General features: G+C 41.9%; 1 protein-coding gene across 7 annotated transcripts in view; it reads right to left on the bottom strand.

Annotated features, from left to right (window-relative positions):
• Positions 1 to 27,495, bottom strand: part of MAP2K5 (mitogen-activated protein kinase kinase 5) — a 143,143-nt gene that overhangs the window by 89,981 nt on the left and 25,667 nt on the right. For all 7 annotated transcript variants that reach the window (XM_075100775.1, XM_075100778.1, XM_075100776.1 and 4 more), the window contains exons 7-11: positions 27,411 to 27,459; positions 22,433 to 22,497; positions 6,647 to 6,686; positions 593 to 661; positions 418 to 499 (exon numbers count right to left, since the gene is read on the bottom strand). In XM_075100775.1, coding sequence (XP_074956876.1) covers positions 418 to 499; positions 593 to 661; positions 6,647 to 6,686; positions 22,433 to 22,497; positions 27,411 to 27,459 — 305 coding nt within the window. The remainder of the gene's footprint in view (positions 1 to 417; positions 500 to 592; positions 662 to 6,646; positions 6,687 to 22,432; positions 22,498 to 27,410; positions 27,460 to 27,495) is intronic.

Below are 27,495 nucleotides of genomic sequence, written 5' to 3'. Positions count from 1 at the left end.
GCAATTAAGAGACGATTTCCACCGAAAACTCATAGGACATTGGGTTAATAGATTTCTTTAAAAGAAAATCTGTTTTGGCTATCAAAACAGTAAAAGTGAGGAACAGCTGTTTTGTCAGCGAGGACAGATTGTATGGAAGACTCAAATATCAAACCACAAATTAAGCTAGCATTTATTTCTGTTCTATTTACATTTTCAATAAAAGTAAGCTAACTTACACTCGGGGAAAACACAGCGTACCATGGAGGATATAATCCAGTCCCAATACTAACCTGTTTTTTTAAAAACTACCTGCAAAATTATTAATACTTTACATTTTCAGGTCACACTACTGCATTTTGCTCTGTTCTGGAAAAGCACATCTCTACATGATTTTCCCATTTACATACTTAGCAATCAAAAGCACACTAGACTCACCATCCATGAACTCTGTACACAATGAAATCCTGTTTTCTACAAAAAAAGCACCATAAAATCCTATGATATATGATGAGTCACACTGGAAAAAGAAAGGAAAAAAGAGAAGCCCGTTTTAAAATTTGCTGTGAGAAGGTTATAAGCAAGAGTAATGAAAATGAGAAAATCTATATACCTTATAAAGAATTTCTAACTCCGACATTATCTGCTTCTGGAGTTCCAGTGTTATATCTAAGGGTATGACCTAAAATACAAAAAAAACACACATAGGGTCAGAGCTGACATAAAAAGTGAACGATTCCAAATAAAAGACTGAAGATCTATGCATTATAATTATCATTATGTGAGGAAAAGAAGGAGAGGAATAGGTGGAAAGAATATTTTAACAGAGCGATGAGGGAAACGGAAACGAAAGGACAGACCGACTGACTTCTAAAAGTCAGTTACGAGTAAACTAAGTTATACGGCCAATTTTATCCGTGAGGTGTCGTAAGGTTTGTGGTCTAACCATTTGACCAAGAGACGAGGCAGAACTCAAACGCAAGCCCCACACGTGATGTAAAGAGCAGGCGTGGTAGATCTGCGGGTCGGTAAACTCGGAGCTGCTGCTTATTCACCCAAAGGGCGATCACCTCCCAGCTCCTGCTCGGCCCAGCCGCCTCACCTGCCCCGCACCCAGTCTCCTCGCTGCAAAGACATCTTGTGAAAAAGCCTGGAAGGCTGCGACCCTGGCAGGCCTTGCCGAACGTGCCCGTGTTAACTCTAAGGGCTAAATAAGTACTGTAGTATCAAAAGTATCTCCGAACGCCTCACTGGTGCCCTCAAGGAGGGTCTCCTACCACCACTTAGTTTCGGTTTCTTTAATATTTACCTCCTTTTTTCACATAAATTCCTAACGTTGTATGAAACATGGAAACCTTCAATATACAGGGAAAATGCAGAAGGTAGCAGATGGTACATGCGCTTAGGCAAGCATCACCAAAGCGTTCCTCAAGACAACTAAAACCACCTGACTCCGAGCGCTCAGCAGCTCAAACTGGCCGCTCCCCGTCGCGTTATCTGCTGCCTCCTTCCTCCACGCCCTCCTTTTTCAGCCTTTTGAGCCAGGCTGCTAGCCAGGACTAAAAGCACCAAGTACTGCAGCGAAGGTGGCGACCACTGTCTGCAGTTATAAATTTTGAGGATTTTTCAAGACAGACCCTCTTAAGAAAGATGCTGGTTCTGACAGAGCCAGTGTTGAAAGTCAACTTTTACAAACAAGTCTTTGCCGTGACCATTTGAAGAGTTGCAGACACAATTACCAAGTACCACTATATAAACCAAAATGGACTCCAAATGCATTTAGCCAGGCTCAGTCTGCTACCACGCAGTATTTCACAGTTTAATACTTTAAGCCAAAGGGAAACAAAGATCTAGTCAATTTGCAGAATTAGCAGAATAAATATTCCAGGCTGCATATCCTGCTGACAAAACAAAATACAGAGAGAGCATTTCCAAACACATGCATTTTATGGTATCAAAATCTGTCTAAAAGAAAAAACGATAACCTCTTTCTATCAAGAGTTTGCTTTAGGGTTATTTATAAAAGCTGTCACTAAACTAAATCGTAAGTGTAATACAGGGCTGCCAAGAAGCGTTTAACACACTTGTCTAGATCAATAATCATTTGCCAACAATATTCACTTACATTTTTCCAGCGTGAAAAACTTAAAATAATTTGCCGGAATACCACCAGTTTCACCCATTGAATATTAACAGAATTTAATCTTGTCAACGGCCTAAAATTAAATTTTATCTCACTATATTCTACTCACAGTGAGAAATTTTCCTGCCTCGCTCACTGCGAGGGCTTCGCCGACCTGAGCAATGACTAGTTAGCACGATCAGCATCAAATACCTCGCTGACATCCAATCAACCGAGACCTGGCATGAAGAAAGGTCTCTGGCTGATTTGCATTAACCATAATTGCATGCAGACCCTGCATTCCAATAGTGAGGATAACCTGGAAAAGCCGGGCTACCCTGGTTACAAGCGTTCGGGGTGCTATAGGGTAGGGCACGTATAGAAATGTACTGCAACGGTACGGCAAGCGTGTATCATCACAAAATAAATTAGGAGAGGCTGCTGCCTCACTTTCTCCGCATAACTATTGCACTGAAGTGCTTTCATCCATCTAAACACACACGGCTTGTGTGACTTACAACGTAGGAGGGACACCCATCTGATACCGTAAGGTTCCTCCAACCCTGACATTTACAGTACTGAAATAGGGTCAGAAAGAGGGGGAAAAAATACCTATACAACACTACCTTAATCTGCCTTGTTCATCAGCACGATCATACTCCTTTTGTACAAAATTTCCAAGCCTATTTATAAAATGAAGCTTATGTGGGTGAAACAACTTTTAAGAATGTGAGCTGACAGCGTTAAACCAAGGGGGAAAAAACCCCCAAACCTCCTCAAACCCATTGCTACCAAGGAGGAAACTGTGAATAAGGATTTGGCTGCAGCTTCCCCAGCTGTAACACAGGTAAGCAAATGAGATGTAACATCAGACAATAAACTTTACCCAAATGGCACCTTTGGAAAGAACTTTGTAGCAAAAAAAAATAATTCACCGTGATTCTCTCAGAATTATTGAGAGCAGAAAAGTGAAACTGAATTAATCAGGCATAGAATAACATGCTGTGAGTTCACACCACACTGTTCAACACACGCAGGAGCAGAATTTCTTAGCAAGTTTGCACCAGCAGCTACCAACGAGAGCGCGAGGAAGAGAGGAGCTCGGCAGGTCGCCGCTGAGCAGTGGTCGCCAGCCACCCGCGCCTGCCAAGCGGTGACCGAGCCTCGGGGCCGGGGATGAGAAGGACTGATCCGGAGCCGAGGGTAACCTGGGCTGGCAGCCGAGCTCCGAGCTCCAGCGCCTGCCCCGACTTCAAAACTAGTCAAAATGGTGCCTCAGAGGTGGAGCTGAAGGAGAATCCTGGACAAGAGGAGCAATTTTTTTAAAATTTAAGTGACCCGGTGGTCCTCTGGGATTCTGCAAGGGGCTCCAAGAACTCCTGCACATCTCCCTCATCAAGTTCCTGCCTAAAATGCAGCGATCTTGGCATCGCTTAGCACGCTTATAACATATGTGAACTCAACACACCGAATGTTTCAAGTGGAAAGGGTTAATTTTTGAAAGCGGAATACCTGAGCATATTTCCTCTGATCTCCACTACACCTCCAGGACAAATAAGGATGAGTTGTCAAGTTAAATACAAGCAGTCAAGTGACTGAATTATAATTTACTCTGTGCTCAATTTAAATTAGTGTGAGGCTATTAAAATATACAGTATAAATACGGCAATTCATCACAAGCTGTCATGGATGACTTCATCTATTTGCTGGAGTGGCATACGTTCCACTAAAGGGAACGAGAGCAAAATCACAGGTCAAATTAAGCTGCTATTTTGTTTTAATTCACTTATTTAATCTGTGGCGACATAATTGTCTTTTACAGTATGTACAACTCAAAGGAAATTTGGGAGTATTATAGTCAGTATACAAATGATTAATCAAATGGTCCATTTAAATGCTAGCTTAAGAGCAGGAGAAACTGGAGAATGGCAACCAGCCAGTGTACGCTCAAGTTTTTCCATTCGGATTTTTCCCTCTAATTAGAAAAAAAAGTTACCTTAGAAAAATCTATTAAATCCTCTGCACATTACCTGCAAAGTTTAGATAAAATATGTAATGACATAGCTTTGGTCTCTACCCTAGGTATCAGCATGGGTTTGTTTTCCTGTTCAATATATTTGCTACCAGCTGAACGCGCTTTAATCGACAGGTTTTCAGAACATTATCTTGTCCTATCAAATCTGTACATTATTGTCAATAAAAGCCCCCCAAAATGTAGAGCTCTGCTTTCACAGGCCCATCCAGCGATGTCCCCTTTAACCTGGTAATCTGTCAAAACACTTGCTACGATCATTACGAGGGTCAAGACGCTGGCATTACCACCCTCTTTTTATTGCTGGGTATGCTGAGCCGTAGATGTGTTAAGTAATTTTCTTAATAGAGCAAGCCGGCACGCTCACGATCATAGCAGGTTTCCTGAACTCCAGTTGTGGGCATGTTATTTTAAACTACCATAACAGACACGCTGACGCAACATTTCTTCTGAAATTACACTAAAAAAGTGTAAGTGAGAGTGACGGGACCACCACGAGTAGCATCTCCAAGAGAACCCAGTTTCCCAAACCTTCACAATGCTAATCATCCACCAGGACTAACCAAACCCTTGGACCCTAAGGGAAAGGAGGAGGTGAAATTGCTGGGGGAAAAGGATTTTTGCCACAGGGAGGTGATTTCAATTAACCTTGCAAAGGGTGATCTCATTTTTCTCTTGCTCCACCTCCTCTCCAGGCATCTTCTGAGGGCGCCCACAGCCCCACGGCAGCACGGGGCAGGCTGGAGAGCAGCAATGCCAGCGCCCAGCAGGGCTGGCACAGAAGATGCTCTCTGCAGAGCTCGAAAAAGATTATTTGAGGAAGCTATGCAGCAGGTAAGAGGGGAAAGCAGCATCCTTACACAACGCCAGCATTTAGGGGAAGAGCTTCTTCTGTTCCACGTTGAAAGCAGTAATAAAAAATATTTTTGATTATTAGGTTTTCTGTACTTTTGTGCCTTTCAGAGAATTCTTGTCTTACTCTAACTGCTCCTGACAGGTTTTGGAATGATGGATACTGCTTGAAAGGACTTTTTCAAAAACTTTTTAAAATTATTTTTCTATTTCATATAATTAGGTGTTATTTAGATGTTATTTCAGTTTCCATATTTTCCACAAGTAAAGAAGCATTTCAAATCCAGCAGTAAGTATTTGCTTTTCTTCAATTCATTGGAAAGTCAAAAGCATTTCTCCTAGTGGGGGGAAGGCATTTGTGTGATCCTCAGCAAAGCCGGAACGTGGGCAGAATCTGCTCTTAGTAAATTATACCCGATTGCAGCCACAAGACAACCTGAGCCCGAATCTGAAAGCCATATATGTAAATATTGTGGTAAATGCCCTGCTTCATTTGAAGGTGCAGTATAATCTTACATCTCTAAATTCCCTTTAACACCAATTCTGCTTGCAGCAACCAGCTCCCATCACTCCCTCTCTTGGCCTCCTCTCCCACCCCCCACATTCTTTCAGTTTAACTCCGTTACACCAGAATTTAATGTTTAAATGAAGACAGTGGGAAAAAAAAAGAAATGAGACAAAAAGCCCATCTTACAGTTTTCTATGTAATTGTTCCATAAATTGTATTTTAAAACAATACACCTATTTTTTAGATCCCAAACTATTAGTTGGAATTGTATGAATGCAACAATTAGTTTTCCAAAAGTCTCTACTGCTTTGAGCTTTAATAAAGTCACCAAATAAAAAAAATTTGTTATATTAAAAAGGATTAATTGTAGTATTTTTGTATAGATGAACTGTATCAATAATTCAATTTACAAATTTAATCTAAAGTAACAAATTGCATACAAGAGTTGGCATGCTGTTGCGCTATTAGTTTACCACAGCTTTAACCGAACTTTCAGACAAGACCGGTATTTATCTGACCACGTAACACAGCTTCACTGCCAAGAATGCTAAAACAAGGCGGGGGGGGAAAGCCAAATCAGCTGGATAAAAAACACATCAGGGGGGTGTGGGGGGACATGGGACGTTCAAATAAACAAACCTGTTAAACCCACAAAACCTGCTAGGAAAACAGAGCGTTATCCCCCACAAAAAAACCCAGGGAAAATCTCTTTATTTAAAAACGAGGTTGCAGAAACCGGTCAAGAATACGCCCTTGGGGACAGTCTGGCATGAGCAGGGAAAGGTACAGGCTGACATCCCGTGACCTTTCCCGCGCCGCTCCTGTAACGCCGGGGTTCAGGACGGCGAAGCAGCATCTCCGCCAGCCGCTGGAGAGGCACAAACCCCAGCCGCGCTTGGGCACATCCACGGAACCCCGCGGGACGGCGTGGTGGTACCTACACCCTGCGCCAAGCGACTCCCGGTGGGCGAGACCTGGATCCTGGGAACATTTGGAGTGACTCGATTTATGGATTAGAGTTTTCCTGCATAAACAATGTTGACTTTAATGCAATAAAACAAACTGAGATCTAACAATCAGAGGGAGGGGAAGGAAACCAAGGTCAAGGAAGAATGGAAAGAAAGAGAGGAAGAAAATTACTGTAATATCTTACCTTTACTGCTAGTATTTTTCCACTAGGGACATGATATGCCCTGCATGAGGGAAAAAATTAAATAACTTGAGATCACATAAAATTACCTCTATACATATGTGCAACATGTATACACTAATTTCACAGGAAAATGACTTGGAGCTAATGCATTTTACGTTAAACTAGTTTTATATAGCATTTCTGAAGAAAGACCGATGGAAACAATTGGTCAAAAGCATATACTTACAATGAAACCACTTAGGTGTTTACATCTGCACATTTTATATAAAATCCACACATTGAAGACTTTGGTACAGCCTAACAGCAAACTTATAAGTATGAATTTATCCACTTTCCCATTTCCTTTCAACGAAATACAATTATAATACATCCATTATTCAGAATCTTTACGTAAAACAAGGTTCATCACGCGAGTTTGCCAGTTCTACGGGTACGTTCAGTGGTGAGACAGTGAGATACGCAGCTGTATCAATTAAAGTGAAGTAAACCAGGTAATGACTGATTCTTTATCATACCTAAGGACCCACAGAAAATAAGTGAAATGAACTTTCTGCACCTGTATTTCAGACTAGCACCTGTGTGCGCCTATAAGGTTAGAAAGCATCCTTGTAAATGCTCGCATGTACCTGAAATAATTTTCCACAGTATTTCAAGAGCAGTTTGTCTTAATTTCTGAAGATAAACATTCAGAATTACCAATTTAACAACGGCATGTGTATTCCTAACCATGAACTTGTAAGAAAATAAAAAGGTAGGTGGAAAAAAAAAAGCCTACTAAAAATCTGATGTAATTTTGCATAAAAACAAAACCATTAAAGGTTTTCCTCTTCACTAGTTTTATTGTCTCATACTGATTTATGACACCATGCACAATAATGTCATAGATGTGGCACTAACTTTAAAGAATTATAATATTTTATCACTATGTACCTCTAGCAATTATTACTGAAGAAGAAAAGCTTTAATAGTTTCTTTGGCGTGCAAAAATCATACATAGTTCAGGGCGAGACCGTTGCTTAATCTTATTTATAACCTTGAGCGCTTAATATAATTTTTGTTAATAGCTCGCAAGTTTCTAAAAACTTCACCTTAATTTAATAACTCACAGATAAACATTTGTGTAACCAAGCGGCATTAGCTTTTAGGAACAAACACAGTTTAAAAAGGCGGACCAAAAATCAGCGTGGCTTAATAGCAGTGCAACGCGCATAAAGCAAAACCATCAGACGAAGCTCTGACAGACTGTAGCCGAACGCGGCGAATCCAAGGGAGGGAATGAACTCGGCTCTAACTCTGGATGAATCAACAGCGGCAAAACATTACGGACTTAAGATCAGCAGAAACGATAAGAAAATGAACAGGTTGAGATAGCATGCTTAGCGTCTGTTAGCTTAATATGTACCGTGCCGGACAGTTTGGCAACTTAATTAGCTTGTCAAGAAAGCTGATCTTTTTTCCATAAGAGAGATCTCCTGTTTCCAAGTGAATTAAATGGGAAGACTTGATTATTTAATTATGATGCACGCTAATTCATCCGTGGAAGTTTGGGTTAAATTTCCAGCAGAGGGCAGATACCTGGTTTGGTTTACAGAGCACTGACAGTACCAATTTAACATTTAATTATCGCTGAGAATTGGATCACAAAGGAGATGCCATGCCCATGGGTACCGCGTGTCCAGCGGCTTTGCACATGGCATGCTACCTGGGAGGAAAGGAATTTGTTTACTCCGGGCTGATCCGGCATCTCGATTGCCCTGACCTTCCTCAACACAATAACTGTAAAGTGATTAATGAAGGTTGAGTAAGAGCTTTGGTTACACCAAAAGACAACCCTACACCTCTGCAGTATTTTAATTAACAGCTAACACTTCAAATTAGTCTGTAGTTGCTACAGTAATTACCCGTTCCAATGGGTGTGTAGGGAAAACATTTTTTTAGATAGTATGTAAAACCAAGTTGGAATTGATCATTTTGGTTACAGTCAGCAAAGCTAAAGCCCGAAGATTTAGTACCTTTCTGTCGCTTCAGAAGGATGCGCTAAAAAAAAAAATCCCACAGAATAACGTGCACAGCATGAAGAAAAACATACTTTTTGTGCATACTGCACCCGCCAGTAAGCCTCTGGATGTCTATGAGGAGATTAAACCAATATTCATACTCTATAAGTAATGGGAAGTCTCATCTCAAGGGTCAACTCTCACAGATTTCAGTGTCACCTCCAAAAGTAAGTAAACAAACTCATCACTGTAGAAGCAGATCGTTAGACGAAGCAAAGCAGCAAAATGCAAAGGGCTCCTCAGCGACGCTGTACATTTCAGTGAACACGCACTTAAAAACCTTCCAGGATGGTAGGCAAATGATGTCGCCTAATAAACAGTTACAACAACAACTCCTCTTGCTAGGAATGCATTTGAGCAGTGCCTAACAGTAAAGACAAGTGGATGTTAAAGCCGAGAGAAAACAGTTGCTAAATAGCTGCTGAACTACTTAAAGACAAATGTAAAGAGCAGAAATTAAGTGCATTGAAATGCAAAATATTCAAGGAAAACACTGTCTTGACGTTTGCAAAATTTCATTCCTTGCAGAAACCAGCTCTGGGAAAACAAGTTCCTCCTTCTGCTCTTTTTTGTTGGGGTTTGGTTTTGATTTGCTTTCGACCCGCTGCAAAAGCTAAACCAGACGACTGAGACTAGGCAGCTATAAACCATCGCTAAGGAGAAATCGAAGAGAGAACTACATCAGGCAGAGCCAACTTCTGCAATCAGAAGTTTAAAAAGTCATTTTGAAGACTCGATGCCAGTGTCAACTATTAAAAACCAGAAAAGTTGTTGCCAGCTGCAGGGAGCGGGTCCCGATGGGCATCTCCCCTTCCCTCCCTGCCCCTTAGTTACAGTAGGAATTTATAAGGCAAGTACCACGGCACGGAGCGCGCTTTTTGCTCTCTAGCGAGGAAACTCCTAACAGACATTGGGACAAATAAAGTATTTATTCTCACGCAGGGCCTGATCCAGATCCCACTCAGGTTAGTTGAAGAATTGCACCTACCATAGACTTGATGTTTTATTATTTTAAGTGCAAATTGATTGAAACGCTTTTGGATTAGTAACCACCATAACAACAACCTTTTCCAACACTAAAACTACCTTTTAAATATACATTTTTAAATAACGACATAGTATTTATTAAAACGGTAGAAAAACAGACACAGCAGCAGTCAGTTCTTTGGCGCCCAATTTCCGCACATAAAGAAACTGTGACTCCAATACTCTGCACCTAACTATTTTTATTTTATTTGAAAAGAGGCAGTTGTTAGCTACTGTAGCCACCACATTTTTTTTAGGCTAAGGATAATGATTGAAGTTATTTAAAAAAAAAAGAAAAGCTCAGGAATCCATTTTGGGATACCAGTCTTACGAGATGATGAATTCTTTTCAAATTCACCAAAGTGTGACTGCAAATAGGCACTGGGTGTCTGTAAAGAGACTGGAGAGTGCCAGAAGTTGTAGAGATATCAGACCGATCTGCCGTGACGTCTTTGAAGTGAACAGTAAAGGCTCTGGGTTGAAAATTGCATCTTAGTCTCAGAATATAAATGGGAAACAAGAAGATAACTCACACTCATTTTCCCCAGACAACAAAAAGTCTTCACAGAAGCAAACTCCTCTTTCTTGATGCTCAGAAGTATATTTTTGTTTCTGTGTCCAACAGAGATAAGGGACAAAACCTGCACTCGATTGAATAACCAATGTAATAATCACCAGATGAGGATAAAGGTGATGAACGATACACTAGAAAGGAGTAAACGCGGGCGCACCCCTTACAGTATTAGCAGTACCTGGGGCAGGGACCAAGTGAAGAGATCGTTGCTTAATTAAACCCAAGTTTTAATTACTCAGACTAGTAACTCTCCTAATAAAAATTTTGTAGTTTCACAAAAGAGGGAAGAAATCTTCAGGGAGGAGGGAGGAAAGAAAGCAGCAACTTTCAGACCTCCTCAGAAAAAAACCCAAGAACATTCCAGCAACTGAGGCAGCGTGGCAGAAAGCCCTGCACAAGCTCCAAGAAAGAGGGGAAAAAACGGAGCAGGAAAGCTGGAAGCTAGACAGGGAGAAGGTGAATTTTGGGGGTCCTTCCTTCCCCCTGCCATGGCACACCATGCTAACGTGAGATGGAAGCGGCCGACATCTCCTTTTGGGAAGCTCCCCTAGCAAACACGCGTGGGCTCACGATGCCGAGAGGAAGGCTTAAGGCTGCTGCACGTTGTATAGGAAAAGGACAGGCAGACTTCGAGCACTGTGTATTTTGAAACATTCCCACAGGGGAAAAGAAATTTAAATCTCTTCCTTCACATTCCCACTAGAGTTCACTACTCTGAGCCCCCTACATCCATTACAATGAACAGCTTCTAAGCAAGACTGGCACAGTTGTGTCAAATATTTTATTAACCTTGACTATTAACCATATCCCTAGAGAGGTAAAGCCCTGAAGGGACCCATGCGAGCCAAGTCCTTTACCATAACTTTGCCTCCCCTACTCCGAAAAAATTGAGAGTGCCCCTCGGGGAGCGCTGCAAAGGCAGCTTGCCTGGCTCCTGGCAGAAGCTGGACTATTCTGGGGAATAAGAAAGACGCAGTGAGCAAGCGTGCACTCCGCTTGAACAAAGCCCTCCAGCCAAGCCGGAAAAACTTCTGATGGACTGCGGGAGTACGGCGCGTGCATCCCTTGTGTTCCCGAAGATAAAAATCAATATCATGGAAAACTAGAATAGGGCTTTGGGGGAACTGTCAACTCCTCAGCACCTCTCCCCCCATATATAAGAAGTGATTCTACAGGAAAGCAAATTAAAAAACGAAAGCATCAGAAGCAGCTGGCTCCTGTTTTAAAAGAAAAGGGGGGGGAAGGTAACAGAATTTCATATTGCCTGCTTTGCTCCTCCTGATGTCTACTGCAAAGAAAACCAGCGGAGAAGTTTAAGATGCTTTGGCCCAAACCTCTTTAAGGAATAAACCATAGCCCATCCTAATGCTTAATGCTAAAAATTTCATACACTCAATATAGACAGTTTCTACTCACGCAGTTCAAAAGTCAAACAAAACCAAGCAAACAGAACACGCACAAGCTGCTTCACAAATAGCTCAGATGTCAAACACAAAACTTCTCCCTCTTTCAACTTGCTAAGACTAACAATATTCTCCCTGTGAGAAATTTTACCTAAAAGCACAGTGGGGAGCTGCGTTACTTGCTGTGATTTCTTCCAGGGCAAGCGAAGAACTAACTTCAGGTTTCAACATGCAGGCACTCAAAAGAAACAGCGATTTTTAACTTGTTTTCTAATTTTTACTTGTAAAGCATTTGCCCACATACGAGTGGCTAAAGCTGGTCGTATCAGAAGCAGGGACTGAACATGCAAAGATCCCTGAGCCTTCTCAAACAGCTTTTCCGAACGTATACAATAACTTTTTACCACAAACTGAGTTCACTATTATCTGAAAACTCAAAATAAATGCAGTCTCTACCTACAAGCAAAAATTCATTAAAATTATTATATCGTGCTGCTAATGCTGATGCAAAAAAAGCACTGAAGCAGCCTGCAGCAGCCTACCACGCAGAAGATCCTGCTTCCCATCTGTTCACTCTGACCACCAGGACACATTTTTCTATTTCTCCCCCGATAGCCACGGAAACAATTTCTAATCAATAAGATATTCCTTGGCAAGACCAAATGATTCAAGGGAAAGCCATGACCTGTCTGCTATGCCAATGAGTCAGTCCCTTCCCTTTCTAGAAATATAACTAACATCAGCAAATATGACAAAATGATATACTGACAGTACCATCACATCAGCGATGTGGCTGCAGGACGCAGGGATGCAATGCTCCCCTCCAGTCAAGGTACCAGAGAAACTTAGGGCTAGTGCCAGAGCTGCTCAGGTTCTACTGACTCACAAGTGTTGGTGTGTCGTTCTGCTAAATGATGTTTTTAGTAGATGAAAGGGTGGTTGAAAGGGATCTCTGCACACCACCTCATCCAACGTCGCTCTTGAAGTGGGACTGTGGGCAGTGGATGAGCTCAGCCACAGCTTTGTCCAGCTCTGTGCTGAAAGCCCCAAGGACGGAGATCCCCTGCCTCTCTCACACCCTGTTACAGTGCTGCACCACCGTACTTGAAGACATTTCTCCTCATAGAATCATAGTAGAATTGTTAAGGTTGGAAAAGACCCTTAAGATCATCGAGTCCAACCACTAACCTATCACTGCCAAGTCCACCACTAAACCATGTCCTCAAGCAGCACGTCTGCCCTTCTTCTAAATACTCCAGGGATGGAGACTCCACCAGCTCCCCGGGCAGCCTGTGCCAATGTTGGCAACCCTTTCGGTGAAGAAGTTTTTCCTAATATCCAACCTAAACCTGCCCTGACGCAGCCTGAGGCCGTTTCGTCTCGTCCCGTCACTGGTGACTTGGGAGCAGAGACCGACCCCCCCCTCACTCCAGCCCCTCTCAGGCAGCTGCAGAGAGCGAGAAGGGCTCCCCTCAGACCCCTCTTCTCCAGGCTAAACCCCCCCAGCCCCCTCAGCCGCCCCCCAGCACACTTGTGCTCCAGACCCTGCCCCAGCCCCGCTGCCCTTCTCTGGACACGCTCCAGCCCCTCAAGGGCCTTCTTGTCCCGAGGGGCCCAAACCTGCAGACAGTACTCGAGGTGCGGCCTCGCCAGTGCGAGTGTCCAGTCTGGACTTCCCAAGGTGGCAGCCTGAGGCCACAAAGTAAAAATTAAATATTTCAGGTCCTTTCTCCCAGATACATTCCTTTCTGCTTCACACCTTGGTATGTATTCATTATACGTGTTTGTTAAAAATGTCAAGACATCATTTCACTCAACAAGAACGGGACAAATACTGTCCCCTTTCCCCACATCTGTATCAGCTCACCCGCAGCGCTGCACCGAGGGGCTGCAGAGGCAGCCCTCCAGACACCCTCCGCACTCGATGCACAGAATAACACGCGCAAAAGGTCTCTGGGACTGAGGCAGAGTATTTCCTAACAAACGAACATACACATAGAAGCCCTAGGTTTCTTATTTGAGTTAAAAAGTTACCACAAAAAGCTATGGTTGTAGCAAGGGCACTGAATGAAGTCAAAGTGAACATTTTCCTGCCCTATGAGAAATAACCTAGAGCAAAATGACTGTGTCAGTGTCGCGCAAGATGAATGCAATTCTCTAAGTGTTATGCATTGCAGAGTGACATGCCAGTCACCAGCTGCAAACTATATGCAGCAAATCACCCACAGATTTGCTTTACTGTTAATTTTTTCTTTTTTTCCTTCTCTTTTTCCCTAGTTCTGCCACTGTCTGTCGCGCTCCTGGTCAGACGCTGGCAGTCTAACGACAGAATTGTCACGCACTCGCATGGCCATCTAAAGAAACAGATTCAAATTGTTTCTAGGAAATAAACACTTTGACAGTTGTTGCCTTCTGCAATAGACAAACACATTAGCCTGACTCTCTGGCTGTTAAAACAGGAAATCCAAAGTGCACAGCAGTTGTAAAAGGGAGCTTTTATGGGGACTATGTTAGTTCAAACAGCAATCTACGCCAACCTCCCCTCTATCTAAAATGCTATTACAGATGCTTGAGTACGAATTGCAAAATGATTTGTTGTTAAACTAGAAAACAAAATAAAAAAATACTTGTATCTAAATTTTAAACTTTTTAGAAGAGCAAAATTGGCACCAGAAGCTGCGTAAAGAAAACGCGGAGTAGCAGAATGCCTCACTTAACCCATCTTGGTGGGAAAGAGGCCGTTTTGGCATCCAAGCCTAAGCACAGGAGAATTAATCCCTCACCTCTTTTATGCCGTAACCTACTACTAGTTCCATCAGTTACCACTTATATTAGCCTTCCTTCGCTGCAGCCAAACATGCAGGGTCAGCCTTGGAAAACTGGATTACAAGTCTTTCTCCCTGTACCCATCCCATTGCAATTCAGTCCCCATTCCTTAGAGAGACCTGTACAGACTGAAAGGACTACAGACGGCGACGCTTAGCCTTGACACCGCTTGAGGCGGCTGTGCTGTCCCCATCACCAATACCAGGTCACCCGCCACCACAGGACCAAGCCGGACCAGATGCAGACACAGCAATCATTTCAGCTGCTGGCTTTAACCTAGCTGAAAGAACAAAAGACAGCAGAGCAGCCATAAGCTTAGCCCAACACAGACAGGCATTATCTGACACAACATAAAGCCTGCCAGTACAAAGTAAACCCATCACAATTTTAGGAAGAAATCTGAAGCAGCAGAGTGAGCCAAAAAGTACATCACATTCTAGGGTGATGGCAGTTGAGATGCTTACAGCTTTCCACCAGGAAACCTAAAGCTGGTTTTTCTGCATTTTCAACCATTTTTTTCGGGAGAGATGTGTTCAGGACACTCACAGCATAACAACTATTAAGGAAAAACAGAGCTGTTTCAGTAATGGCCAGTAGTAGAAGACAGAACTGTGCCAAGAAGCAGAAGTCTTCTAGGTATTCACTGCAATGGCTGAAAGAGAGTTTTCTTCTAATCGCGGTTCAGTTCCAGGCAGAAAGCTTGCTCGTCCCCAGGAGCAGGCTGAGGGCACGAACACCGGGAGGTTAGCTACGCTGCTCCGTCACTACTGGCTTGCACCGCGATACCGTCGTGACGAGCAACGCCCTAGAAACAATTTTGGCGTTGCTCCTCTTGTACCGCTCCTTGTCATCATCATTAAAACAGCTGTGGTGACATACAGGGAAGGTGGCTGCCCATCGGAGCTGGGTAACCCTTATGATGATCAGCAGATATCTGAGCAGTTAATGTTTAGGATTTTGAGTGAGCATTTTCAAAGAATCTGGGGTGAAGAGAGATGGAAAAACCAACGTCAGCCTCGTCGGTGGTGTTACAGCCACTGTTCTTCACAGAGATATCAAATAGAGCTTAAGGAAAAGCCTGAAACACAACACTGGCAGCAAAATGGCAAAAAGGATTCCTACACAAATACATGTTGTTCTGCCCCGTGTCATCTCACATTTGCTTCTGTGAGCAAAAGCATTATTTAAAACAAAAATATTCTACGTTAGGGAACAGCCAGTGCCTATAAGCTCGGCAAGGGCTGTGGCAAATCCCACCAATTCTCTACTACAGGGAGCGTTATTTGTAACCCAGAAAGAGGCGACACGGCCCATGCTGGGGCAAAGCAAGCTGCGCTGTGCTCATGCACCACCTCGCTCACTGGTAACGGGAACAAACTCCAATTTCCAGGATTGCTATTCGCTTAATCTTCCAAGCCATGGGCATACAAAGCGAACAAAACAACCTTAATTTAAGAATCATCCAGTTTCTAATTAAACAGCCATAGGCAGCTGGCTGGATACATTTTAATCAGTTGCAACAACCTATTGATTGTATACTGAAGCTTAAAAATTAAAAGTAAAAAGATGACCGGGGAATTGTCCCATCTCAGAACAACAGTAGAACCCTCTGTAAATAACTCCTCTTTTAACCATCAGCTAAATGAACACTTCAGTACTGCAGTACAAAGTCTTCTGCAAAATTACTTTAACTAACAAGCAGAAATTTATCAGCTTCAGCCAAAATCAATGCTGAAATCAATTTGAACACTGGTTGTGTCTAAAGGGGCTCATTGGCAATTTAGGGAAATTACACCATGTAAATGCCTGTGCTTTAATTGAACAGTTTCATCAACTAGGCTGTGATTGCTGTCCATTCATTTATTTACTTTCACCGCAGCTACCATTCTGCAAAGGAATGGTTTTTGTCAGACTTGAAGGAGGTACTTTATCTTCATGTGAGGCAGGGAAGTGATGGCCGGGGTCAAAAGAAACAAGTGAGCAGCGATCACTGGTCAGTCTTGTTTAAACTGCAGTGATCATATGCAGAAATTTGGTGGGGTATTTCTAACTTAGTCCAGCTATTACCGTTCCAGTGCTTTTTGGTGTGCCTAAAAATAAAATAAGAGAAACAGAAAATGAATGTGGTCTGGGAGAGGAAATAAAGGAAAATGCCTCCACAACTGCAACACAACAATGCAGGGAGGTGCGATGTCAGACTTCACGTGGCCACACATTTGTTTTAACGCCAAACAAAGCACTGAACCTGCCTGTAATTCCTTTTTCAGAGCGGCATCAAGCACCACGCTGGGACAAGCAACATCTATAAAACGTAGTGAGAACCTCCCCTGGAAATTACAACCCAAACGAAGGCGCGTGGGTCGGCTGGCAGTGCTCCAGGCTGGGAGCCTGCAGAGGCGGGCTCAGTTCCTGCTCCGGTCGCTGCTTTGCTACCTTGGGAAAATCATTTCCCTCTCTGTCTCCGTTTACCTGCTGCCATGTGCGGAGGATGACACTAGCCTCCTTTGCAAAAGGGCCAAAATAATCTGTGAATGGAAGTATTTTAAAGAGGGGCAAATTATTGTTATCGTATTGTATATTGATACAGAAACCCAGAAACTACTTAGATTTAGACTGGCTTCCCGCAACATTTGAGGTGCGTGATAGTCACCGCTTTTGCGGAACAAACCGGGACTGTAGAGACCCTCTTGAGGGAGCTCCTTCATGACACCACCACTGTCCTGCATTAGAAGCCATGGGACAAGCCACAAGGAACAAACCTTGCTGAGCCAAAGCTCCTCAAGGCAATGACAAACCCCGGCTATCCCATCGCCATTCCAGCAAACAGAGCTAAACCACCTCCACCGCCCTTCCTCCCAGACACAGCTACGTCTCCTCCAGCTTCCTCACTCCAGAACTCACGACGCTTTTCCCCACTAATGTTAGAGGATGTGCAATACGCTCACAAGGCACAGTTTGCAGGCTGTCTTGCAAGAGATAGCAACTTCCCAGCTGTCTTGCCATGCGCTATGTTTAATGTGCTAATGGGGCACCCCAAGGTTGGCTGAGATAGAGAATAAAGAAGCGGGCATATGCTGGAATGTACAACTCAACCGAACAGCAGAATTGCTCAAGTAAATTGCTCGAACAAATTAAGCTTCCACATTTATCTGTATTTTCCCCAGCTATACAGTTCTTCTGGGCGGTACATCATCAACAGCCACTTCTCTCCCAATTACTCAACTTACAGTGAAGCCGCCCGGTTTAACAGCATTTTGCTAATATGATAACCGACTCTCCCTTTTCCTCCCCCTCCCCCAGATACTAGGTAACTTCACAAATTAATTACGGCATCATTGGGACTTTATGTTTATTCCAGTATACAGAGCGTTATAGCTTGCCGCTGCTGCAGACTCCTCTAACAGAATCCAAAGATTTACAAACCATACACAACACACATTTTAAAAACTCCCAGGCACACAAAAGGCTATACCATCCCCTAGAGTTCCTTGAACATCTCACTCCTCATTAGCCACAGCTGCAAAGCAAAAACTAGAAGAAAACGTGAAATAAGAGAAAAACATTCTTTTTGCTTGTAGGTAAAGGAAGGAAATAGTGATACTTCAGATACGCCACGCGAGAGATACTTCACAGAGCAATTATTTGCCAGAGATAAATACCTCTCCTTTACAATACTTAGGTTCAACATATACACAACTATGGATTTAAGGTCTAAACAATTTCGTGTAGCTACTACTCCCGAGACTGGCTGGCAGAGCACGTACATCCCATTACAAACCAAAACGTTAACCTTCTTTCATGGAAGTAAAAAGGAGCAACCTTATCACAGCAGTTCCTCAGAGCTCTGTGGCCAATGACGGAGCTAAAAGGTGCAGCTTGGAAGCACATACTTCAATTCTCTTTTGGACCTACCAGTGAATGATTTTTTTCCAAGAAAACAAAAAAGGGGGGCAATTAAAGTAAATACCATCGATGTGCTGGTATACAGATGTTTTCTTCTGCTGCGAAGCAGCCCAAACCATGCATTTTCCATCCTACCAGCTTTTATAAAAGAGTTGATAAAAAATTCAGAAGTCTGTTGCAGAGCTGGAAGGCCATACACCTACCAGTGCAACAGACTTAGGGCCCTCTTGTCAGGAAAGGTGCAAATCTCCATGAAATAACGGCGGCTGAGAGTTTCCAAAGACTCACAGAATTGGACTGACAGCACTCCATGGGGAGTGGAAATGCCAGTTAACGATGTAAACTACCTACAAAAACGGGCAAACGATGAGAAAGACACTGGCGTGCCTTCAGTCCTTGTTAGGGCAGGTTTCATCACTTTCTTGACAATCTCGAACCAAGACAGGGCACACACTGCCACTGCTCACGGGTGAATTGCCAAAAATTCTTATTTTTTCTGATCGTATATTCAAAGACCCTTTTTGAATATACAGTTTCGGATTGCTGGTATGTTCTCACATATTTGTGAATATACACGCAATCAAAAAGCAAGAATAATTAACTTTGCCGTACCTAACTATAATTGTGATCATTCCTTAATTAAGAAAATAGCGTATCAAAAGGTAGGGGGAAAATAGGAAGTCAAACAACTACAAAATCCCATTTTTTTTTAGAACAGGAAAAAACATTTAGATTCAGCAAGTTCTCACTAGAAATATTGCTATAAAGTATTGATTCTTTACCAGACTCAATTGACTGAAAAGTTGTTTGTATAGCAATATTGGCCAAGCCAATATACTGGAACAATTTTGCTACACACAGTAATCAAGTGTATTTCTAAAGTATAATTATACTGTCATAAAAATAAAGCTAAGATACCTCTCCTCCAAGCAATAAAACAGCTGAAGCTGTAAAGAACCCAAATAAATGAAATACATTTTCTAACTAAACATAGCGTCTTCCAAAGAGAACAAAACCACCTACCCTCTCCCCCTTAAGCCAAGGTTAGCATGAAAAGTGATCAATACTTCAATCTCAATAAACTATTTCAATAGTAGTTAATTCACGTGGAAAGAGAGGCTGAAAATTTTTGCTCAGCGACCTGCGACACGCTATCTTGTTTGCTGAATGCTGATAATATATCATTGCCATAATGGATATGACTTAGTATAAAGAGCTAGAAAGAAAGAAAAAAAAAAAGATACCACATAGACACGCTCGTTCTTTAGATTCAGATCAATACTACACGCAGCCTCTTCTGAAACAAACTGACAGCATGGAATGCTGGAAGAGGAAAACAGCCAAACGTTTGCAATTAATTTTATTTGACAAATGTTCATTGATTTACTGGAATAAAATATATGTGGGCTGCTATCTATGACTAGTGCAATCCAGCTACCTGTAAGTATTCCATTTTGCAATTTCCATCGGCTTGTGTAGCACAGATGCTCCTTTGGCGAGGGAGAACAGGCTCCCCTTTACAAAGGGGTGATTGTTCCAAGGCAGGAAGTTCTGGGTGCTTTCACCAAAGCGCGGCACCACGGCACAGCAACTGCCAACTCCCTGCAATGACGGCAACCAGCAGCTCTCCAGTGATGGAGGAGTACATTGGTACAACTCTTCAATGCAACACACCAAGAAACAAATTTGGGAAGATCTGAGGGGAACACGCAGCTTGGAAGCCAGTTTTGGGAGAAAAACCATACTTCAAACGTACTTCAAACTTCAAGAATGTGTAAAATATCCACATGTAAAAACGGGGCACGTTCGCTGGAGCAGTGCAGAATGACACCTGCACTAGAGAAAATACTGTGAAGTCAACGCAACTGCTAATTTAAAATAGGATCGCAATAAAAAGGAAAAAAGAAAGGTAGAAATATTCTTGATACAGAAGAGGACTTGTGTCTTTACAGGTAAGATTTTTTACATTCCCAAAGCGCAGGCAAATGCAACACTCAACCACTTAATGAAGCAGAGCACACCATCAGCCCACACAATGCAGCAAATCAACAGAGAAGTGCCAGAAGTATTATGCATTCCCTCCTGTGCTATTATCCCCTGCGCCTTGAGTGTTCACATCTCTGTTCCTCCATCGCTCCTGCAGACTCTTACTAAAGCAGCAGCCATCCCAAGAGAAAAACAGTTTCGTAAAAAATATTAAACAAAAAGCAGGCACGTAACTACACCACCCTTCCGAAATACAAAAAGAGGTCCAAAGGTGCAAGTTTGCCTTTACATCACGTTTTACCCAAATTTCCCCTATGAATTTTATGAAATAGGAAATGCATAGTATGCGCGTGGCAATATTAGAGAGGAATGAGACATTTTTGTTCTGCCTTCTGCATCTAAAAGCACTGTCCCGTTGTACGGACCCCGCGCACGCAGCAGATGCGGAATCGAGCTGCTTTTGTGAGTGGGGCAGCCACAAGCTGGCAAACAGCAAGTTCTGCTGATCTTTTCGCAGCGAGGTTCTGCTAAGCGCGCATTCACTCGCCTGGGTTTACACCTCTTCGACTTTGGCCACTGGCTGCTTTAAGACACAGGATGAAGGGGAGAGACTTGGTACGATCTGGTATGACCTTCTTGGGCAGCTCATGATTTGGCACTGGTAGCTCCTTATTTCAGCTGCTTCTCTAACGAACATGACCCCAGATTGGGCAACAATGACACAGGCGGGTTCCCTCACGTTGTGGGGTATTCCTTTTCCCTAACTGTGCCTCAAGTGCCTCCCACAGGGAAGGGAAGCAACCTTCTCTAAATCAGATACACCAAGAAGTCACTGACTGGGCTGTAAAGTTCTCTCTTCTCAAGTCTTTCTTATTATAAAGTAGGAAAAGAACACTGTTTCTGCAAGTTTCTTGGTCTAGGAACATCCTTCTACAAGAGAACGTCAATGAGATTTCTGACCTACGTTCCATCTACAAGACTAACCTGATTTCTGAAGCGTCCCTTCAAACACTAGACTTGTCCCTTTAAGGTTTTGGAAGCCCATTTGCATTAAACCTTCCGCAAGGAGACCGAAGCTAGTCATTTTGCGATGTCGGCAGCCAATTAGAAACTAAACTAAATGCACCGTAGCTTTTAAAACATTTTTTAAAAAAATTGTTAATATCAAAGTTTAAATGTCTAAGGTATAAACAAAATCATAATGGGATGCTGGGTTACTGTATATGGTAAATAGCTCTCTGGAGGAAACCTTTATTACTCCCTCAGGGCTTTCTTACAAAGTATGGATTTCTTAATTCCTAGTGGAATATTTTTCATACACCACTGCAGACTATTAAGTACCAGATATTACATTATGTAGTTTAAACTTTGCACTATGCATGAGAAAGACTTTCCTGTCGAGAAAACTATATCTCTGCTATTATAATCTTTACAATATTAAAATTAATATTGGCTGCAGGGTATAAGCTTCACTACCAAAATTTGGGGGAGTTTATCATTTAATGTATTCATCAGCCTACGCGTGAAGCTGCTCGTAAGGGAGGGAAGTCAATGCAACAGTGAAAGGGGTATTTACTAATTTTGAATTGCTAGAGAAGGGCAGAGCAACGGTGTCATCACAGCCCACTGGTGGCATTCCCAGCGCTGGGCTAGCAAAGGGCGTGGTGAGCCGGCAAGAATAATGGCATTGCAAATACCGAAGGCAATTCATTATGCTTCAGGACATTTCAAGTTCCACTTGTGAACCATTAACTTGTTACCCAGGAGGGATTCAGAGCTAAGTATTAAAAAGATAATAAAAATGCACCAGCCCTCACGGCACCCAAAAAGCAGATACCTTGTAAATATGTAAGGAGAATTCTTAAAAAGTTTGTATTAAGAATTTCTTTTACAAGCTTTTCTGCAGAGCAGCAATGGCCCACCTATATCTCACTACAAATACAAAGGGGAAGAACAAAAGAGCGCTGTTAAATTTTATTTTCAAAAATTTTAAGTGAAATTCAACACTCACTTGTAGACTGTGCCTCCATTGCCATGACCGAGGATGTCTCGATACCGTATGTCTTGTTCATTCATCTCCACAAGAAAGAAAGAAAAACAAAAGAGATGTCATGCTGTGGATGGAAATGTCAAGGAAAAGCAGCTCTAGGCCATAAACAACAAGCAGTCTGGGTCATTTCAAGTTCAGCTGCAAGAACGAGAAGATCAATACAACATTTGCTGTCCAATTTATAAAAGACGATACCAAGGGACAAAGTGATGGAAAGTTTAATGACAATTTGTTTGCCTGGGTCATTTCATTAAAGTTTGATAAAAGGTGTCAAAATGGAATGATATAATATAGCTCAAGAGGGTCAGGTCACAGATACTGATAGGAAAAGGGTCTCCAGAACAGCACATAACCAAAGCCAAAGTTGGAGGTGAATGGAAACAATCCAACAGAAAACTGTCATCTTAAGTATGGCTAGAAAAGTTTATGATTTATCCTGGAATCAGCATAATTGATACTAATTGAGCGACAGTTCTGTCAGTAGGATTCCTTCAGAGTGCTTAATTTATATACCTTTTAACTAAAGCAAATATCCTGGGGAAAAAAAATAGTCTTGAATTCCTACCCAATAAAAATAATTTTCCTCGAAATACACAACTAATTGCTTGCCGTGGTCTTTCTGCTCACTGGGACAACTCTCCAGTTATGACGAGATCCTCAGATATTTGAGCAGAAGCCCAATCCAAGCACTGTACATTGCAAATGTTGGAATCTGGGGTCTTTCCGCTATGGATTTTATAAAAGCTTATCACACATCACCTTACTGGATGAGGAATTAAAATGTAAAGCTACAGTTTAACCTTCTCCTGTACAAATACAGTTATAATATCTTGCAATCTTCCAGCTAAACCGCCTATTAACAAAAAAATAAAGATCGCTGCAGACATTTTTGGAGTGCACATGCATATTTGAAATTAAATATTTTTAGGAGAGTAAATTCCGGGCTGCGTGCATTTGCTGTTCCAAAAACATCTCCCCCATTGCCTGCTCATTTTAGGTAATAAACGTCTGGGCAGATCCCGTTTATAAAAGGTATTTTCCTAGGAATTTGTTACCAAATCATTAACTTGTTTTTATTAACAGCTCAGATTTGATGGGATACCACGTTAAACATTGTACATGAGCTGGCATGGCTGCTTAAAGACTTCCTGTCATTTCTGAGTTTTAAAAGGCATCAAGACACCCCTACCGCTACGCGTGGTCTGCTGTCACTGAGGTGATTAGAGATCAGTTTCAAGTACCACGAGCACCGCGGTGACAGCCACGCAGACCTCGCTATAAGCTAACTACCTCTATGTATCCAACTTCTCAACCAGCTTTTAAAATTCAGTGGGGATACGTGCCTTTCAGTTACTAAGTCATGTTTAAGCATTCCCTTCCATAGGACGTCCGTGAAGATAAGAGGAACTTTGCCCCTGGCTTCAACTGGAACAAGTAAGTGATGGTAACAAGCTGAAATGCCCTGAAGAGTCAATATTCAGTATGTCTTACCAACAGCAAATGGAAATATTTAATTGATTTAAAATAATATGTTTTAAATAGTATGTTTTCAATTATGATCTCCAAAGTTCATGTTCTTTCCTGAATAAAAAGCACGCTTGTTTCTCACAGGAAGTACTTTTCCTCCACGCACGTCTACCAGTGAGGTCAAAATCTCCGACCTCTGAGAAAATTTTAAATACCTTAAAGCAGAAGGTGACACTACATTATTACTTGTTTGTAGTTAAACCTGGGCCAGATATCTTATGAGGGTACGAAACAGCCCATTCAGGTGTCAAGGTTGATGACGAAAATGAGAATTTAGTTTATTACTGAAAGCTATCTTTCTTACCGCATCAATCAGAAAATGCAAATAAAGAGGGGGGAAAAATACACCTCATAAGGAGCAGTAAGTCATGATCAGGTTTTAAAATATGTAAAGAATCTATATTGGATCCCTTGCTCTAAACACCACATCTCTCAGACCGCAGCACTCGTTAATTTAAAGGCCATACTGTGTTTAAGGAGTTCTGCTCTCCTAAGCTGGAGGACTTTAATTCTCCAGTCTTTGAGGTAACAACAAACATCTCTTTCCTGTATTCCCAGCAATGTTCTCTTAAGAGAAATCAAACGAATCCACAAAGCCATAAACATACTTGTATCTTTGCTTCTTGGGGGGGGACGAAAAAGCAAAGAAGAATTTTTTTGTAGTTACAAGTTATAAGCAACAAATTGAGCAGAACCAGAGCCATAAAGCGTATTCTCTTTTCTCCTGCTTTTTGCTAACTGGTAAAAGGAGAGTATTTTCTTCGCGCCACTCCCCAAAAGCCAGCAACAGGAGCAGTGCCGTACCCGCCGCCAGCCCAGCACCCTTTCTTGTCTCTAGGCACAAAGAGCAACCAGAAACCCAGGGTGAAATAGGAAGGCTGGGGTGGAGCAAGTATCTGCCAGCAACCGATAGAGAGATAAAGTGTGATTTACTGGCTCAAATAAAGATGCCAAAAACATGCGGTGATTTATTTATTTTACTGGGAAAACTGGATTCTCAATCATAAAATGATAACATAATAACAATGAACTCGACAGTATGGACTGGAATATTAAACCTGCAAACCCAAGTTTGATTGGATGCCAATATTAACTGAATTAATGAAAAAGCAAAACAGACTTCAATTACGGATCAGCAAACAAAACATCCCTTGCTTATACCTGCTGTTTTTGAAAGAAATCAGTGTCTATCTTTTGCAAATCATTAAAAACAAAATGCTCAATTAATCCTTGTTTTATATGTAGAGGCCTGACAGAGGCAGAGTCCTATAGCCATACCTTTGCTTTACGAATCGAAGCAATAACGGTTTCAGAAAGCAGTCACACTCTATGAGCAGACAATTGAAGAGATTTAGTAAATCCCACTTTATAGAGCAGAGACTAATCGGAAAACACAAGCCAGTCAAATGTTTCTTATGAACTGTTGACACTATATCAATGCTGAATCAATTGGTGGCATTTACTCTGAGTGACAGAAAAGAAATAAATATTTATATCACATCACCTATATCAATGAACCTAGGCAGAAAGCTATTTCTAACCTGTCAATATTTGATTATCTTGAAGAATCATGTCCCCTTCTTTTAATGATTAATATGAATTCCTTATTAAACCTAAATGGAAACTACTAGAGGAATATCATTACGAATGCCTGAAAGCATGAACTGCCAAAAAATAATAAAAAATAATAACCCGACCCATATTTAAGTAATGATAAGTGTGACTTAATCCCCCAGAAAGGAGGAAAAGTTAAAGTTACGACTAGACACCTATTTCCAGTTACGGATCTGTGACCAGATTTTGCAGAACACAATGCAGCCTAACAAAAAAGCATTTCCTCTCGACAGAAAGCGGCATCACTCCTATCAGAGGAGGAAAGAAACCTGTAACAATCTATGGCAAGGCACACAAAATACTCGTTTCTTTTGCTTAGAACAAATAATATGCCAAATACAGCTTATGGACCCAATTGCAAAAGGATGGCTTTTACTCACGTTCAGCAATTCTGCTTTAAAGAAAATCAGTAATATTGGAGTAATTATCAACTTTGTTTTAAAAGTTCAGAAGCACGCCATTGGTACTTTCATAATTTTAAGTTATCCAAAGCAATATATTGTTTAGCTACGATTTTGAAACATAACAAATCTACCTGGTCGAAACCCATGAATATTAAACTATGCCTGCACCTAAGGAACGCTGACAAGCTTAAAAATACATTTCCAAGCTGTATTCAAAGTATTCAGTGCCAAATAGGCAAGGCTGCGACAGTGGGCCGTTCGACTCACGTTTGAGAGGGGCCCTCTCATCTATTAGACCACAATGTTACAGGTGATACTGAAGGACAAGCATGAAGACCTGCCTTTATCTTCTTGACACGCTCAACTACAACTACTTGATTCATGAAATGCCAATGAGGCTTGGAGAGGTCATTGTGTGAAGGCACTGAATACGCATCTGAGATAATTAAGATTTCAGCCTTCGAAACATGGAGGGGAAGTGAACAGCAGTTAAGAAAATCAATAAGAGTCTTTTATTTGCAGTGACACAGATGTCTCGGTCAATAGAGCCTAATAGGCAAGCTGGATCGCAACGGACAGGCGCCTGCCTCCAAGGCTATCAAAGGGCTTTCACTATGACAAACATTAAAACATATTTATGTTGCTGCTGAAGAATCTGGGATTCTTTTAAGGTAGTTTAATTTAACAGCGTATATTTAATGTCATTACACTACTGCAAGCCTGCCCATACGTTCAGCCCAAAACGGGTAAGAAATGATTGCTCCGTTTGTCCGGGACATCCACTTGTCCATCAATCGTTACATTAAACCTTTCACTTCTGCGTGCCAGGATCTGAATGCCTGGAGCAGGGAGAGAAAGTAACAAGACAGCTTTCTACAACTTTGGGGTTTTTTGGTTTAGTTTTATTTTGTTTGGTTTGTTGGTTTGGTTTTTTTTATTTTTTATGAAGCTACAACATAAGGTGATTCCAACTATTACAGAGCAGCTCCGTGCAAGAGCCTGCTAAATATTTAAGCATCTACTGCCCTAAAAAACACAAAAGTCATTCTAACTGAACAGTTGACTTAAGTTATTCAAAATTGATTAACTTTCTTCCCTGAAATTGTGGCAGCAGCGCAACACGTGCGAGGTACTTCAATCTATCTGGAGCTAAATCTGATTAGCACATTTTGAGAAATGGGAAGCAAATTGCTATGCCAATCAAAGTAAGTCAGGACACATAACTCATTCATATCGTGAAGGTTTTCATGGTCCCTCCAGTTCTGTATTAAAAGAACACATTACAACTAAATGAGCAGTAAGCATCTCTCCACCTATTTGTGGCGTGCCAATCACTGCAGTAACAGGCAGTAACGAGACGTGCATGTAGCCGAGACACGATTCAGCGCACCTACCTGGCCATTTGCAAGTATTTTCTTCAGCTCTGCCGAAGACTTTTTTAAGCTGAAAAAATAAGAGGGAATTATTTTTAATGAGTGC

Source organism: Phalacrocorax aristotelis, chromosome 7 (assembly GCF_949628215.1).
Source record: "Phalacrocorax aristotelis chromosome 7, bGulAri2.1, whole genome shotgun sequence".
NCBI classification, from domain to species: Eukaryota; Metazoa; Chordata; class Aves; order Suliformes; family Phalacrocoracidae; genus Phalacrocorax; species Phalacrocorax aristotelis.
The sequence above is the reverse complement of the archived record's forward strand: the minus strand, read 5'-3'. Positions and strand labels throughout refer to the sequence as shown.